The following is a 17,241-nucleotide window of genomic DNA, read 5'->3' as shown; positions in this document are numbered from 1 at the left end:
TAGGGTAGGTGACTTACAACAGACTAGAGATGTGTCATTATCTCCTTCCTTCCTGCCTAGGGACTTAGATTTTCTCACGGGTCCACAAATACACAGGAAAATTAAGCACTTTGAATCTCTACTACTTCAACGGGTTGTGCTCTTATTTTAAACAAGTTGAGTATTTTGAATATGTGAAACAAATCAAGGTACACATACACTACAAAAAGAAATGTGTTATATATGTATATGTTACATATATTTTATATATGTGTATATGATTCACACAAATATACATATATGCACTTTTATTTATTTCATTATTAGTATTATTATTATTTTTGAGACAGAGTCTCGGCTCTGTTGCCCAAGCTGGAGTGCAGCGGCGTGATCTCGGCTCACTGCAACCTCCACCTCCCCGGTTCAAGCGATTCTTTTTTTTTTTTTTTTTTTTAAATTTCTGCATCTTGGTGGTCATATTTATTGGAAGAGCTTGAGAAAAATGAAAATACTGTTTAGCTTAAGAAGTTGTGAGTTATCTGCAAATCAAGTCATTTCAGGAGTGGAATAATCCCCGGAATTATTTCTTCATATCCAAACGTGTACGGGTGTTTCTTTTGAACGTCTTGTACATTTAGAGAAGCCACTGTACAAAGTCTCCTGTTTTCCATACAGGACAAATTCTTTGTTTCAGTCAACTCTCAGTGGAGGGACAACGAGGACAACGCCATCTCTCCTGTCAAAGAGCATTGGAATATTCTGTTTTGTGGATTTATATATCTCTTCTTATGTTTCTTCATTAATTTGTACAGTAGTCACAGTTTCTTCCACATCTCCCAAGGTCCTATGTAAATGTTGATCATAAGCATGTCATCTGCCTCAAAGCTCTCGGCCATTTCTCATTTTCACATCAATTCACTCGTCTAGGCTGAGCCTGATAAGATCCAGGGGCTCCTCTACAGTGTTGATAGTTTGCTGCTGGTCTACGTCGTCCGCCATGTCTCCGCAAGCGATTCTTCTGCCTCAGTCTCCTGAGTAGCTGGGACTACAGGCACCCGCCACCACGCCCGGCTAATTTTTTGTATTCTTAGTAGAGGCGGGGTTTCACCGTGTTAGCCAGGATGGTCTCAATCTCCTGACCTCGTGATCCGCCCGTCTCGGCCTCCCAAAGTGCTGGGATTACAGGCTTGAGCCACTGCGCCCGGCCCCATATATACATTTTTATCTATACACATACATATATGTATACATACATATTTTTGTATATACAGACACACACACACAGGAGCAATTACTCAAGAGAGAAAAGCAGTTTCCTATTAGTTACTATAGGGTGACTGGCAAACAGGAGCTTCATTATACTATCCTCTCTACTTCTCTTTTCTTTTGAGACAGAGTCTTGGTCTGTCACCCAGGCTGAAGTGCAGTGGTTCCATCTCAGCTCACTGCAACCTCCACCTCCCAGGTTTAAGCAATTCTCCTGCCTCAGCCTCCAAGTAGCTGTGACTACAGACATGCACCACCACTCCCGGCTGATTTTTGTATTTTTAGTAGAGACGGAGCTTCACCGTGTTGCCCATGCTGGTCTTGAACTCCTGACCTAAGGTTATCTCCTCACCGTGGCCTCCGAAAGTGCTGGGATTACAGGCATGCCCTATCGCACCTGGCTGTCATCTCTTTTTTAGAAGATATGTGAAAATTTAATCAAAAATACCAAAAAGTTTTTAAGACAGGCCATCTAGAAAAACCCATAAACATGAAAAATAGAAAACAAAATTTAACAGAATGAGAGAATATAATGACAAACATAATAGTTTACCTATTTTAAAAATATTCTTACACTGGACCACAAAACAAAATCCAAGTATTTATCAGGAAAAATGTAATAAGGAATTCAGAAAGATTAAGAGTAAAATGTGATAAAAAGCCTAAAAAAGTGGTTTGCGGGATATTTCTAAGCATATGAAAGATAAGGGTCTCTTCTAAACTAGAAATGTTTTCCAGTTGTAATTGCCAGTTTATACAGTTTTTCAATACATCATCAAAAACCAGCATCAAAATTAAACTGCGGTAATGAGTGGATTAACGGGCTTCATCGCCATTAATGAAATAAAGTGCCTGAGTCCCTCTGGGAAGTCATTTGACAATATGTACAAAGTCTATGGGTTTCAGTCACATACCTATGCACCTGACGGAAAAAAAAAAAAAAAAAACTTAAGCACATCAGAAGACACTGTCTTCTCCCTATGCCAAGCAAAAAGAGTTTCATCCCTTTATTTCTGGTGGGGGTGGGGGGGCACTGGGATGGGCACCAGCAAACATTTCCAAACAGATGTTTACAAACAGAAGGTAACGGATAAAAACCCAAACACAAAGCTGCATTGTTTTCCCTGATTCACAGATGAACCCATTGGAACTACTGCAAAGAGCCCTTCTGGAAAACATCCAGGAATTAAAAGGTGCAAACAAGCTGCCTAATACCCTTGCGCAGACTGAATTCTTATGAAGAAAATAAAGTTTATTGTCTGGAAAGAGAGAAAGCATGAGGAAAGCACTAAAGCGATGGAGGTGAACAATTAGACAGATGTTCACTTAAGGAAATAAAGAGAACAGAAGAAGCCATCACCCAGGAATTTTACGAGAATCCTGACAACGCGGCACCTCATCAAGGGCAAGGGTAAAGCGAACGCCACCCAAACCCAGGCTGTGCAACTTGATGCTAACTGCTGACCTTGCGGATCCTGCCTGCAGGTGATGTGGCTCTGAGCAAAGTCAGGTGAGCCTGCTCACTTAAGCTCTTAAGTTCTTCTCCAAGGTGAGCCGCAGACTACAATTCTTGAGGACAGAGAGTTGCATTTCTAATCTTCTTAATGTTACTGCAGATAATGGCAAAGGTAATAGGAATTATCCCCAAGTCTTTGCATATTGGTAAATTCCTTGGTAAATACCAAGAAAATAGCCAAGGATTAGTTCAGAAAGCCTTTGGCTTACTAATCCTGTCCCAGTTGGCAAGAGGTGGAGGGACAGAAAGGTGCTATATATTGAACATCGAATAGTGTCACTACTGCTGGATGATTTCTATTAATCAATACATTTGGTGAACTCACTGTCTTTCTCTTGGCTTGCACCCCTAGAAGGCTCACAGATAACTCTTCAGCCCAGCTGTGGCATCTGTTCATAGCTTCTGGCCAATATTTCTGGACAGTGCTTTACCTCTCAATTTACTTGATTTTCCCTTAATCCTAATAGGCTCACCTGTGTCTTTTTCTATTGTAGTAATATACATGGGGCCCTCCATAAACAATCTCAAATCCTCTTTGCAAAGCAGCAATGAAGAGTTGCTAAGATAGGTGTTGTGATGAAAAGGCAGGAAAAGGAATGCATAGTTAGCTGGCTGGCTGGACCACAGGAAAAAAGATGAAAGGCAAACAGACAGTACCTTATTTATTCCTCATACAAAAATCTGAGTTACAAAGTGCCATTATTTTGCAAAAGAAACAGGAATAAATTACCCATTCCAGTTAATTTCTAAGACTGCTTTTCAAGTAAGTGAGAGAAATGTTTTTTAAAAATCATTAAAGAATAAAATAAGCTGTAAACTAGTGCTATGATTGATCTTTTCTCTACACTCCTATCTTGTTCCTTTGTAGAGCCAATATTCAATCAACCACCAATCCAGAAGGATAGATCTAAATCTGCTGTACACTCGAAGGACACAGAATAAATTTAAGACCCATGCATTCTTTAAGAAGCATACACATTATGGGTACTGCTATATGTGGAATACCCTCCGCCCCAGGATGTTCATGCACTAATCGATGAAATCTGTAAATACGTTATGCTACATAGCAAAAGGTAATTAAGGTTGTAGATGGTATTAAGGCTGCTCACTGGCTGACCTTTCCATGGGGAGATTATCCCGGATTATCAGGGTAGGCTCCCTGAAGTCACAAGGTTCCTTAGAAGCCGGGGAGAGAGAGAACCAGGGACAGAGCAGTTTGAGAAGCACTTGAGCAGTCATCCCTGGCTTTGAAGACAGAGGACGGGGCCATGAGCCAAAGGATTTGGGCAGTCCCTGGAAGCTGGCAACAGCAAGGAAGTGGGCACTCTCCTAGAGCCCAGAGAAAGAAATGGCCTCCTGCTGACACATGGATTTTAGCCCACTGAGACCTATTTTGGACCACTGACATCCGAAACTGTAAAGTGTAACTTTTTATGTGGTTCTCAGTCACTCATGTTGAGAAAATGTTACAGTGGAGAAAGGAAACAAAATACAGTTATGTAACATTTTTTATTTCTAAGATTTCACATTGCACATTCAAACTTCTGGCTCCTGTGAAAAATGAAGACAGAGAAGCCAATGTCTGGCCTATATATGCTGACATTTTCACAATCGGGTAGGCGGAGTTGCAGCTCTTCCTTGAGATGGGGTACAGACCCTCCTGTACACCACAGTCTCCACCACTCTCTACTGTCTTGCTGACTCCAAAGCTCACTTGATGAACTGCTACCATCAGACATTTCAGTGTTCGACTCTGGGTCTAGGTTTTAAGAAAAACAAACATACTGCTGGGCATGGTGGCTCATGCCTATAATCCCAGCACTTTCGGAGGCTGAGCAGGGCATATCACCTGAGGTCAGGAGTTCGAGACCAGCGTGGCCAACATGGTGAAACCCCATTTTCTACAGTAAAAAATATAAAAATTAGCTGGGCCTGGTGGCACATGTCTGTAATCCCAGAGACTGGAGAGCCTGGGGCAGGAGAATCGCTTGAACCTGGGAGGCAGGGGTTCCAGTGAGCCAACATCGTGCCACAGCATTCCAGCCTGGGTGACAGAGTGACACTCTGTCTCAAAAACTAACAAAAAACACATGCACAGCCAAGCAGGGCTGATATTCAGGAGCTATGTGCAATTTAGAGCCAGCACCTGCTTCACTTAGTCAAGATCCATGCCATCAATGAATGTTAAATATTTAGAGTAAAAGCAGAGGCAGTTGGCTTCCTGAATATTCCTGCCGGCAAAGGGGCACACAACCCTTCTGCCCCACCTGAAGCTTATATGATATCCCCCCTCACCCCATCCCGGGGGGTGGCTAGGCAGGTTTTATGGCCACAGTTCTGGCTAAACCAATGCAGCTGGGCATCCCCGCTTCCTACCTTACACAACTGCCAGACAACGGGTACTTTTTTCTGCAGAATTATTATTCTCAAACTACTGTAGCAGAAAAAAGTGAAGGGACTTAAAGGAAAAGTGATATGGGCTATAATTTAGCCTCTCTGTATTGTAATCTGGGAGTGTCTGTTGGGGACGTGAATGTTTCCTCTGAACCACTAGGATCTCTGTAAGCTCTTGGCACGTACCTAAAAGCACACAATGCACTGTAAGAAAACGAGGCAGGCATGATTACAGGGGTGACCTGATAACCGCTGAAGAAAATCATCCATCCAATAATCACACGTAGAGATGTTCAATATCCTTAGCCATCAGGAAAATTCAAATCAAAACCACAATGCAATACTGCTTCATACCCAATACAATGGCAAGACTAAGAAGAAAAATGACAGTGAGTGTTGGTGAAGATGTAGAGACCTTCATACACTGCTGGTTAGAATGTAGATGGGTGCAGCTGCTGTGGAGAACAGTCTGGTGGCTCCTCACAAGGTTAAACAAGGAGTTCCATGTGATCCAGAAACTGCACTCCTAGGTGCATACCCCAAAAAGGGAAAACCTATATCCACACAAAAATGTGTAGGCCGGGCACGGTGGTTCACGCCTGTAATCCCAGCACTTTGGGAGGCTGAGGCGGGCGGATCACAAGGTCAGGAGATCTAAGACAATCCCGGCTAAAACAGTGAAACCCCATCTCTACTAAAAATACAAAAACAAAATTAGCCAGGCATGGCGGCGGGCGCCTGTAGTCCCAACTACTCGGGAGGCTGAGGCAGGAGAATGGTGTGAACCTGGGAGGCGGAGCTTGCAGTGAGCTGAGATCACGCCACTGCACTCCAGCCTGGGTGACAGAGTGAGACTCTGTCTCCAAAAAAAAAAAAAAGTGTGTAAGCAAGTGTACGTGGCAGCATTACTGACAATAGCCAAAACGTGGAAACAGCCTACCTGTCCGTGAACTGAATGGATAGATGAAATGTGGTATATACATATAATGGAACATTATTCTGCCCTAAAAAAGGAAGTACTGATACATGCTACAACATGGATGACCCTTGAAAACATGACGCTAAGTGAAAGGATTGAGACACAAAAGGCCACAAAGTATCTGATTTATTTATATGAAAAGTCTAGAATAGGCAAATCTATATAGAGACAGACAGTAGATGAGCGGTTGCCTGGGGCTGGGACAGAGGTTGGGGGTGGAGAAAAAAGCAAGTGGGGAAAAGGATGCCAGCCAAGGGTTTCTTTTTGGAAAAATGAAAATGTTCTAAAGTTGACTGTGGGGAAAGCTGCATCACTCTGAATATACTGAAAGCACTGAATTGCACAGTTTGAATGGGCAAAGTATATGGTATCTGTGTTATATATCAATAAAGTAGTTTGAGAAAATTTACAAACTTCTGCTAAGAATTTCTAGTAATACATCATTTGAAACATACCTCACAACTGATGGAGACATATCAGACAACTATGGGAACTCTGATGAGATTGTGGATTGAGAAAATTAGGGTATACCCATATGATAGAATATTGCCTAGCTGTTGGAGATCATGGTAAGAAACCGTACTGACATGGTCAAATGTTTACAATTTATCATTACGTTCAATAAAAAGCAGGTTACTAGAGAATAATACACAGTACAATGTTATTTGACTTAGGAGTGTACAAATGCAGGCATCTGTATTGTATGGGCATTAGGTAATTTATAGAAGAGAAAGAACTTCCGTGCCACAAACCAAAATATGTTAACAGGGATTATTTCTGGGGAATGAGACTGTGAGTCAAAAGCCAAGCCCAGAAATACAAAATCAATATAGCTCGAAGTTGAGAGTCATTGTTTTCCAATCATTGGTCTTGCTAGAATTATTTCCACACTGGATTTGTCACCCCAAGGCACTGCTATTTCATCCATGACACCTGCACTCCAAGCATAATTTCAATCACTGAAACAATTGCAAATTTCGGTTGGCTGATGAAAGATCTGGGAAGGATGAAGGATTGTTGGAAGGGTGCACCATTAGGGCTCAAGCCACCCCATGGATAAATGGGAAGGGATGTGGCAAGGCTGTGAAGATGGCCTGCAGCACCAGACAAGACAATCAGGGCCATGTAATCTCCTATCGGCTGACTAGGACCTCCTCCTGGCTTCTCCTAAACTGTGGGGCAGAGATTAAGTGAGATAACGATGCTGATGGTCTGTGAGAAACACAGTATCCCCAGGCAAACATTAGGCAGTGGTATTTGTTATAGTCTCATCTTTAACTGTTATTAGCTGGATTCTTTTCCCCCAAAATTCATATGCTGAAAACCTAACCCCTACTACTTCAGAATGTGACTGTATTTGGAGGCACGGCCTTTACAGAGGTGATTACATAAAAAATGAGGCCATCAGGGAAGGTCCTAGTGCAATGTGACTCATGTCCTTCAAAGAAGAGGACATTTGGACACAGGTAAAGAAACCAGGGATGCGTGCACACAGTGGGGGGTCATGTGAGAACACAGTTAGAAGGCCGCTGTCTGCAAGCCAAGAAGGGAGACCTCAGAAGAAAGCAACTGTGCTGGCACCTTGACCTTGGAATTCTAGACTCTAGAACAATGAGAAAATACATTTTTGTTGTTCAAGTCATCCAGCCTGTGATATTTTGTTACGGTAGCCTGAGCCGACCAATACAGCAGCCTCTATCTGCAATGTGGCCCTCGTTCAGGCTTCCTCTTTTCTCCTCTGCTGGGCTATTTTCCACCCTGATTTCCAACTCTCTATTGCCTCCATTAATGTATCATCACCACACAAACTCACTGACAACAGATACAAGTCTTTCTTTTGCTCTTATATTTTGGTTATAGCTACGTGACCGTCCTTCCCAATTTCTGAATTTAAACATCACATCAGGGCCTGGCACTGTGGCTTATGCCTATAATCCTAGCAGTTTGGGAGGCAGAGGCAGGTGGATCGCTTGAGCTCAGGAGTTAGAGACCAGCCTGGGCAACATAGGGAAAGCCCATCTCTACAAAAAATATATTAATTTACTGGGAGTAGTGGCACACGCCTCTAGTCCCAGCTACTCTAGGGGCTGAGGCAGGAGGACTGCCTGAGCTCAGGAGGCAGAGGTTGCAGTGAGCTCAGATTGCACCACTGCACTCCATCCAGCCTGAGCAACAGACACCCTGTCTCAAAAAACTAAAATAAAATAAACACCACATCAGTACATGAATTGAACTCTTTGCCTCTATGATCCGTTTCCTCTTAATCCCTATCACCGACAACCTATCCCCTACCCCACCCTCAAGCTATCTGCTGGAATAGCTCTTCGCCACTCTTTCCTGGATATAAGGGATGTTACAGAGGCAGCTTGAGTTGTACATAACCTTTCAAATTCCAGCTTCTCTACTTACAACCCTCTTTATTACAGTCACACTACATGAACTCTCTTTTGGGCTTCTGCCTTGTTAAGAAGAAACACCGCTATGGCCCAGAAGCAAAGGTATTTTCATGTCTCCAGACCTTAGGAGCCTCAGCTCTGTTCCCATTGCAGGAAGCAATAATAAAAGAACCATTTCCAAGTCTGAATTAAACTAGACTTGAGCTTTGTGGGTTAGGGGATGAAAGCAGAAAGGTATATTTTTAAAGAGAAAGTTTTATATTCCTTTAAAACTTAGGCACGATTTTAAGAGTCTTATTCTTGTCCTTTCAGGCGAGCTTTCATACCATTAAAAAGAGTAAGACCATAATCCATATTGTTTTATGGGGAATCCACTTTTAAGATATGTACAACATTTAAGGAACATTAAGGAAGGTGGAAATTGAATTCCTTTCAGAAAAGCTTTAAGTAGAGATAAGAAAAAAGGCCAGAGGTTAGAAATATTTCTAAAATTATAATCAGAAGTTGCCAGGGCCACTGTTTAGCAGTCTCATGAATTGCGGTAAGAATTATTTTTCTTGACCTTTAATAAGATAGTAATGCAATTAATTTCTAAAAAAGATAAAAGTGAAGCATATTTTCAAGCAATTTGGAGAATACAAGTTCATTTATTTATTAGATGAATATTTATCAAGTGTCGCCTTGGGCTTGAGTCTGGGAAGGTCAGAAAGATGCAACACCCCTAAAAGGCTCAGGAACATGCAAGAGACGGGGATGTCAGGGAGGGACACGAATGATGTGTAGGGGGACAGAGTGGGGGTAACAGCCGGACTTTATGAGCTGCCAAGAGTGCTGTGCCAAAGACATATGAGGTGCGAATAACCTGGGACCAATACCAGGGACAGGTACTTGGAACTGGACATATGGATACAGGAGTCAGACTGGAATGGATTTGATGACTGAAATCTTGGGAATGGGGATGATATACAGGGCAAGGAGTATTGGCCTAAGAGAGAAAGGGTCAACAAAAGAACTGTGGGGGACACTGACATTTAAAGGATGGAAAGAGAATTGAGGGGTGGGGGAAGGGGATGATTAAAAAGAGAAGGAAGACAAAGTTTAAAAGAAGCTATGGCTTGATTGTGATGACTGCACACCTGTCAATACACTAAAAATGAAACTGTGTGGTATATGAATTGTATCTCAATAAACCTATTACCCCCACTCCCACAAAAATGCAAAAAAGAGATATAACCGCCAGGCATGATGGTTCATGCCTGTAATCCCAGCACTTGGGAGGCCGTGGCAGGCAGATCACCTGAGGTCAGGAGTCGAGACCAGCCTGACCAACATGGTGAAACCCTGTCTCTACTAAAAAACTAAAATAAAACAATACAAGAATTAGCCAGGTATGGTGGCAGGCTTCTGTAACAGCAGCTACTTGGGAGACTGAGGCAGGAGAATCGCTTGAACCCAGAACACAGAGGTTGCAGTAAGCCAAGATCACAACACTGCCCTCCAGACTGGACAACAGAGCAAGACTCCATCTAAAAATAAAAAAAGTAATAAAATAACACAGATACGACCAACAAGCATAGTTTTCACGTTAAACATCATTACTCATCATTAGTCACATACTTCACAATTAAAAAATAATACAACAAAACACCACTATGTACTCAAACAGAAAATTTAAAAGACCGATAATATCCAGTATTATTAAGGATGTAGAGGAAGTGTAGCCTTAAACACTGTTGGCAAGAATGTAAAATGGGATGACCACTTTAGGGAAATATTTGCCAACCTCTTACAAAGTTAAACATAGCCCTATAAGGACGGACCACCCTCCCCATTCCACTCCAGAGCATTATCCCAAGATAAAACAGATATATGTCCACACAAAGACCAGTGCATGAATATTCACGCTGGCTTTGTTCACAGTAGTATCCATTTACAAAACAGCTAAAAACTGGCAACAACCCAAATGTCTATCAGCAGGTAATTAGGTATTTTTTAAAACGTGGTTTCTCCACGCAATGGAATAGTATTCACCAATGAGGATCAGTGAGCCACTGACACAGGCAGCAGCAGGGGCACATCCCAAGGTCATTATGTGGAGTGAAAGAAACCAGATGCAGAACAAGTACTATAAAGCTTCACTTATCTAAAATTCTAGAAAACGCAAATTGATCAATAGTGACAGCAAACAGACCCGAGTCTTCCTAGAGCGGGGGCTGTCTGGATTCACAGAGTCATACACCACAGAAGTGGCATTTGAAATCTTTTTGAGGTGATGGAAACGTTCTATTTTTTTTAAATTTTGGTAGTGGTTTCATGGGTATGTGCATCTGTCAAAACTCATTGAATTGTGTATTTAAATGGATGCAATTTACTGTACATAAATTAGACCGCAACAAAGTTGATCAAACCAATCCAAGCAAGTAAGCAAAAGGCATGTGTCAAATGCCTCAAACTTTTCCTTTAAAAAAGATCAAAGTGAGCATTCAAATGGCCCTCTGTTTTCAGAATTAAGAACAGTATTAATGTTCATTTCACTGAGTGTCTACCCATATCAAGAACTGTATAAGGGACTTCCCATGCATTATTTTCCTGGTTTTTTTTTTGTTTGCTTGTTTTTTTTTTGTTTTTTTTTCTGAGACAGGGTCTTGCTCTGCCACCCAGACTGAGGTGCAGAGACAGGATCACAGCTCACTGCAGCCTTGATTTCCCAGGCTCAGTCAATCCTCCCACCTCAGCCTCCCGAGTAGCTGGGACTACAGGTGTGCCATTACATCGACTAAATGTTTTTTGTTTGTTTGTTTTTGGTAGAGATGGGGTTTTGCCATGGTGCTCAGGCTGGTCACCAACTCATGGGCTCAAGTAATCTGCCCACCTTGGCCTTGCAAAGTGCTGGGATTAAAGGTATGAGCCAGCATGTCCAGCCTTATTTTACTTAATTCTATTATGTTGGTGCAAAAGTAATTGTGAATTTTGCCAAATAAGACTGAAGTCTCCCTTTTACAGATGAGGAATACGTTGTCCAGAGAGGTTAGCTTGCTGGAGATTGTGCAGAAGGTCTGCGGCTCTGAGGCCCGCACTCCGTACACCGCCACGTACTGCTCCTCAGCCACCTGACTGACTTGACAGTCATGCTAGTTGTACCAATAACCACAGTCAACTTTGTAAGTTAACGACATCCAGGACAATCTCCCAGGTACTTTAGGTCCATGAAGCACTGTACTTTCCACACCGATCTTATCAAATGGGGACTGCGATTAACTCCCTTTTTCACCTGGAAAAATGGAAGCTTGCTCAGAGAAGTTAAGTGACTTTCCAGAGTTCCCACAGCAAGGAAGTGATAGTATTGAGACTGGAACACTAGTAGTCTGACCCTGAAGCCCATGTTCACCAAATTAACTTCTTCAGACATCTTAGGAAGGCCTGACACACTAGCAAGAGCTTGATGCACTTTAATCTTAAATAAGGAAAAAGTGAGAAAGCATAGCTTTATCAAGGCCAAATGGCAATTGAGTTGAGAAGTTGGAATGCGGAATTCTTTTCAGTCAATTTCTTCCCTTCAAATGAGGTATGTGTGTAAAAACCAGCTAAGTGCCCAGCACATAGGTACTCACTGAAAGTGCGGTTCCCTTCTGTGCAGTCAGTATCTACAGAAGTAGGGGAATAATAGCCAAGCTCTGCTAATTCACATCATAGAGTCACAGGCAAAGATTCCCATTCATGGTAAAGGTAAATGGCATTTCCTGTATTCCTTTAAATAAAGCCTGGTATAGACCCAGTCATCTAAGCAGAAACATAAAAGAACAAGTTCCTTGTGGTAATTCCACCTTCCTTGCTGGAAATCATTTGAAAAATAGACATTGGGGGGTAGATTTATAGAGCCTATTTATTTAAGCAAATATTTTTCAAATAAAAAAACACAAAATTGACAAATGCAGATTTTGAAGAAATTAAGTGGTGGGTGCCATCACTTACCAGACCACAAAGAAATGCTTTGGAGTTCTCTGAGCCCAGCATATTTATTCGTCATCCTGTCAAAATGCTGCCATTCATTCATAAATACCAGCCATTCTCCCCTGCACCTGCCCGAGGACAACGCTCACTCTGGTAAAACGCACTAATTACGCACCTTCACCCTCTGCCCTTAGGATGATATACTTGACCGTGGTGAGGAAGAATAATGGAGTTCTGGAACATTTCTTTATGGTGGGGAGAAAAAAAAGGTGGGGTGATGTGGGAGGAAGGAGCAGGCATGAGGAGCAGAAAAAGAGCAAGGGAGGAAGACGAAGGAAGAAAGAAAATGATGCAACTACATTTAGACTGCATTGCTCCAATCAAGGGTCATTGGAATAGCCATCATTGTCACCGTCATCATCATTTCTCAGCAAAAGGGAAACTTTTCAAGGCCAAACTGGCGTCATATTAATATTAAAACAGCTGAATGACAAAGAACTGACAGCAAGTCACTCCTTTATCCCTTGGCCTATCCACCAAAGTTTAGGAACCAAAGGTCATCTCCCAAATGAATGACCATTAAAAAGGTCCCTAGCTGGGTGCATATCCATACACAAATGCGCTGAATATACAGAAATATACTAAAATGCTGTCTATGAAGCCACGTTTCCATATCCTGTCCCTTTAAAGAGTTACCTCCTCTCAGCACCTGCACTAGATTGGCCATAATGAAGACTCAAGGGGGCTGCGCCCAGAAGCATTAAGACCCAGCTCAGAGCATCCTGTTACATGATGAGAGGCGAAGAATCTGAAAACAAGGGATATACATCTTCAGGTCCCACCAAAAATGGTGCCTGTTGACAGCTGGCCATCAGTGATTGATTGAGAATTAATATGGAAATGGAAGCCTGAGAAAAATGAGGACCTGTGCACTGACCGTTTAAAGTGCCTAGAAGCAAGTAGCTGAGGAACGTGGCAGTGGGTTATGGATTAGTTTGCTCAATCAGCACAGCATCATGGGTGACAGGCAACTTGCAATGGCAGAGGGCACACACACAGAATAAGAAGATCCTCCACATCGGGAACACTGCTGAGAGCACACAGAGGACACCCAGAAGGCAAACAGAGTCATGGTACCATTGCACAATCTTGCATCCTGCATTCTTGCGTCCTGCAATCTTGCATTCTTTTCAGTCAATTCTTTGTCAGTCAATTCTCATGTTGTCAATTGTCTCATGTTGTCATGTTGTCTCATGAGGCTCATGTTGAAAAGAAAACAAAAGAAAAACAAGCCAACATGGCAGTGGGAACGTTGCGTGGCCCACTGGATGGGCATGGTTCACGTCACAGGAAATACAAACACCAGCTGTGCTGAGCAGTTTTTTATATGTGCCAAAATACCTTTCTCATCATCTGCACGGCCCATCTCAAGGTGAGTTTGTAACTGCAAGAAGCTGCTTCAGTTTCATGAAATGAACTCAGATCCTCAAGCACAAAAAGGATCATCTAGGCCCCCTCACTAAGAAATATGTGGCTCTACTGCTACTCCAACACCTCGATGTTGATGGCAGAATGATGGTGGAATGGGACAAGCTGGTGACTTCTTTTTAGGTACCCTTTCAAATCTGCAATTTTTGGTAGTAATGGTGCTATCCCTGGGATGCAAGTGCCTATGGGTTCGGTGGAAAGCATGCCTGGGAATCAGATTCTGATGCCAGAAGTTCTGTGAATGATTCATTTTTCTGGGTTTCCCTGTCTTACTTGGCTGGAGGTCATGCTTCTCGGCTAGAGACCTTTAGCGCTCTCCCAACACCCACGTACTTCTCACATCTCAGCCTCCCTCATAATTGGATAGGGGCCAGGGACTCACTCTGGCCAGTGGAATGTTGATGGAAGAAACAAACGCCACTTCCAAATCTGCCCATAAAAAATGCTGCTTCTTGGGAGGCCAAGACGGGCAGATCACGAGGTCAGGAGATGGAAACCATCCTGGGTAACATGGTGAAACCTCGTCTCTACTAAAAATACAAAAAAATTAGCCGGGAGCAGTGGCGGGCACCTGTAGTCCCAGCTACTCGGGAGGCTGAGGCGGGAGAATGGCGTGAACCCCAGAGGCGGAGCTTGCAGTGAGTCGAGATCCCGCCACTACACTCCAGCCTGGGCGACAGAGGGAGACTCCGTCCCCAAAAAAAAAAAAAAAAAAAAAAAAAAATGCTGCTTCATCCTTTGTTACAGAGTCCTTGACTTTGGAGGCCATTTGTTTTAGAGTGTAGCTCCAAGACAGTGGAGTCCCCTTCAGTCTGCCTTCCTGAGTAACTGTGAAGGAGGAACCTTCCTGCCAATTCATACTGGATACACAATGAAAGGAACAAATCAGTCTTCGTTGTACGAAGATATTGAGATGTTTGAAGTTGTTTGTTGTAGCAGTTGACACTTACGTACCCTGACTAAAAGACCCCGAAAGGTCCCCTCCAAATCCAGTTTTCTGATAAAGCATTCAGGCTTCCTTTTTCAATAGTTTGTATTTCTCCTTTAACATTCTTTTGAGACATGGTCTCCTTCTACTGCCTAAACTAGAGTGCAATGGCACCATCACAGCTCACTGTAGCCTTGATCTCCCGGGCTCAAGCCATTCTACTGCCTCGGCCTCCCAAGTAGCTGGTAGCTGGTGAGCACCACCAAGCCCAGCATATTTTTTTTTTTTTTTTTTAAGTAGAGATAAGGTCTTACTACGTTGCCAAGGCTGGTTTTTTGTTTTTGTTTTTGTTTTTAAGTAGAGATAAGGTCTTACTATGTTGCCGAGGCTGGTCTTTTTTCTTAAGTAGAGATAAAGTTTTACTATGTTGCTGAGGCTGATCTTGAACTGCTGTAAGTCAAGCAACCCTTTCATCTCAGCCTCCCACTGTGCTAGAATGGCAGGTGTGTACCACCATGCCCTGTTAACTTTCCATGAATATTCCTCTGGATTATGGAGAGGCAAAACCCAATAGAGACTCATGTATTTGGCCTCAAACATGCCCACATCCCTCAGGAACACTGGCCCGCCACCCATGGAGGTTTCCATACTCTGTGCTGTCTCACCTGTGTGCCCTTGCTCACCTTTCCCAGGAGGTTTCTCCTGCGTATTGCTCACCTATCCCATCCAGACTTATCTCAGCATCACTTCTTGTCCACTCCCTAAGTGACAGCAGTGATTCAGAGCCCTAGGTAAACACACATGAAGAAACTTACGGTTTTCTGCTGAAATTTTCCCAAATTGTTCTCCCAGCAAAATAAAAGAATGAGTAACATAAAAAGAAAAGAACAAACATGGTGGATTACACATATTCATTTTTTAAAATTTTCATCCCAAATCTCACTAAAATAGCAGTAACTGCTATAAAACAACATGACGATACAAATCAAAGATTATTCAATATAAAAATTTAAAGTTGAGGCCAGGCACAGCGATTCATGCCTATAATCCCAGCAGTTTGGGAGGCCAAGGCAAGAGGGTAACTTGAGCCCAGGAATTACAGTGAGACCAGCCTGGGCAACAAAATGAGACCTCATCTCTATTAAAAAAAGAAAAGAAAAAATTAAAGTTGGATGCTGGAAAGCTGATGGACAACTAGGAAGTGACTTAAGAGATTCAAGAGAGCTGAATCTTAAGCTAGCCATGGGGACAGCTGAGAAGTAACACAATTCCTATCAGAGAGCCAGCAAAGGCTCAGAAACTGTGGAACCTGGTACTTCCGAAAATGGGGGCGAAAGATAACCTTTTAGAAACCTGTGTGTCAGCTATGTATACCTGGAGAATCCCTCCCCACTCAGCCCAGCAGGGTACCATCATTTCCTAACTCCAGAAAAATGACAAAAGTGTATTATCCAAAGAGGACATAGACAGGTAAGAACAGTGGCACGACACTGAAAACACAGACTTTGTCAATGTTTACCTACTGAATGCAGAGACTCAGCACTCTCCCCTCACTTGGCTCTAGAACTCTAGCAGTCACAGCTACACCCTCCCCAAGCAGAATATAAAAAGATCCTTCTCTGTGATATTTGTCTTGCCAACAGGAAACATGCAAACATTCAAACACAGTGGTTTTCCCAAGAAATAGTCCAGCCAGATCATCCTTCAGAGGAGTCCACAGTTAACTGACGGTGGCCATATGCTAAGAGTTGGCAGCAGTAATTTTGAATTCTACTCTTAGAAACAGACATCCACAGATCAGAATATTTGGAGAAAGACTTTATCAACAGGCCAGGTGTGGTGGCTCATGCTTGTAATCCTAGCACATTGGGAGGCTGAGACAGAAAGATCACCTGAGGTCACGAGTTCAAGACCAGTCTGGCCTCCATCTCTACTAAAAATACAAAAAAAAATTTTAAAACATTAGTTTGGCATGGTGACACACACCTGTAGTCCCAGCAACTTGGGAGGCTAAGGCAGGAGAATTGCTTGAACCCGGGAGGTGGAGGTTGCAGGGAGCCAAGATCACACCACTGAACTTCAGCCTAGATGACAGAGTGAAACTCCATCTCAAACAAACAAACAAACAAACAAAAGACTACCATCAAACACAATGACCAAAACAAATGAAAACAATTTTGAGAAGATAGAAGCCATAGAGAATAAAAATTAAAACAACATGAGAGTGATAAAAGAGTCATGTCATCCATGAAACGAGAATACAATGTTATTAAACAAAAAGGAAATAGCAACCACCCCCTGCAAAAAAAGTTCAGAAATTAAAAGTGTAACAAAGGAAAAAAAA

General features: G+C 42.6%; 1 protein-coding gene and 1 pseudogene across 4 annotated transcripts in view; both read right to left on the bottom strand.

Annotated features, from left to right (window-relative positions):
• Positions 1-17,241, bottom strand: part of WWOX (WW domain containing oxidoreductase) — a 1,120,883-nt gene that overhangs the window by 859,189 nt on the left and 244,453 nt on the right. The window contains exon 6 of one of the 4 annotated variants that reach the window (XM_073015592.1): positions 15,581-15,684. The exons of the other annotated variants lie outside the window; for them this stretch is intronic. Coding sequence (XP_072871693.1) covers positions 15,581-15,684 — 104 coding nt within the window. The remainder of the gene's footprint in view (positions 1-15,580; positions 15,685-17,241) is intronic. 4 annotated transcript variants of the gene reach the window in all.
• On the bottom strand, positions 629-978 carry LOC119623260 (U6 snRNA-associated Sm-like protein LSm3 pseudogene; annotated as a pseudogene).

The sequence above is a fragment of the Chlorocebus sabaeus genome, chromosome 5, assembly GCF_047675955.1.
Source record: "Chlorocebus sabaeus isolate Y175 chromosome 5, mChlSab1.0.hap1, whole genome shotgun sequence".
Classification (NCBI taxonomy): Eukaryota; Metazoa; Chordata; class Mammalia; order Primates; family Cercopithecidae; genus Chlorocebus; species Chlorocebus sabaeus.
Note: the sequence above shows the minus strand (reverse complement) of the source record. Positions and strands in the feature narration are given on the sequence as shown.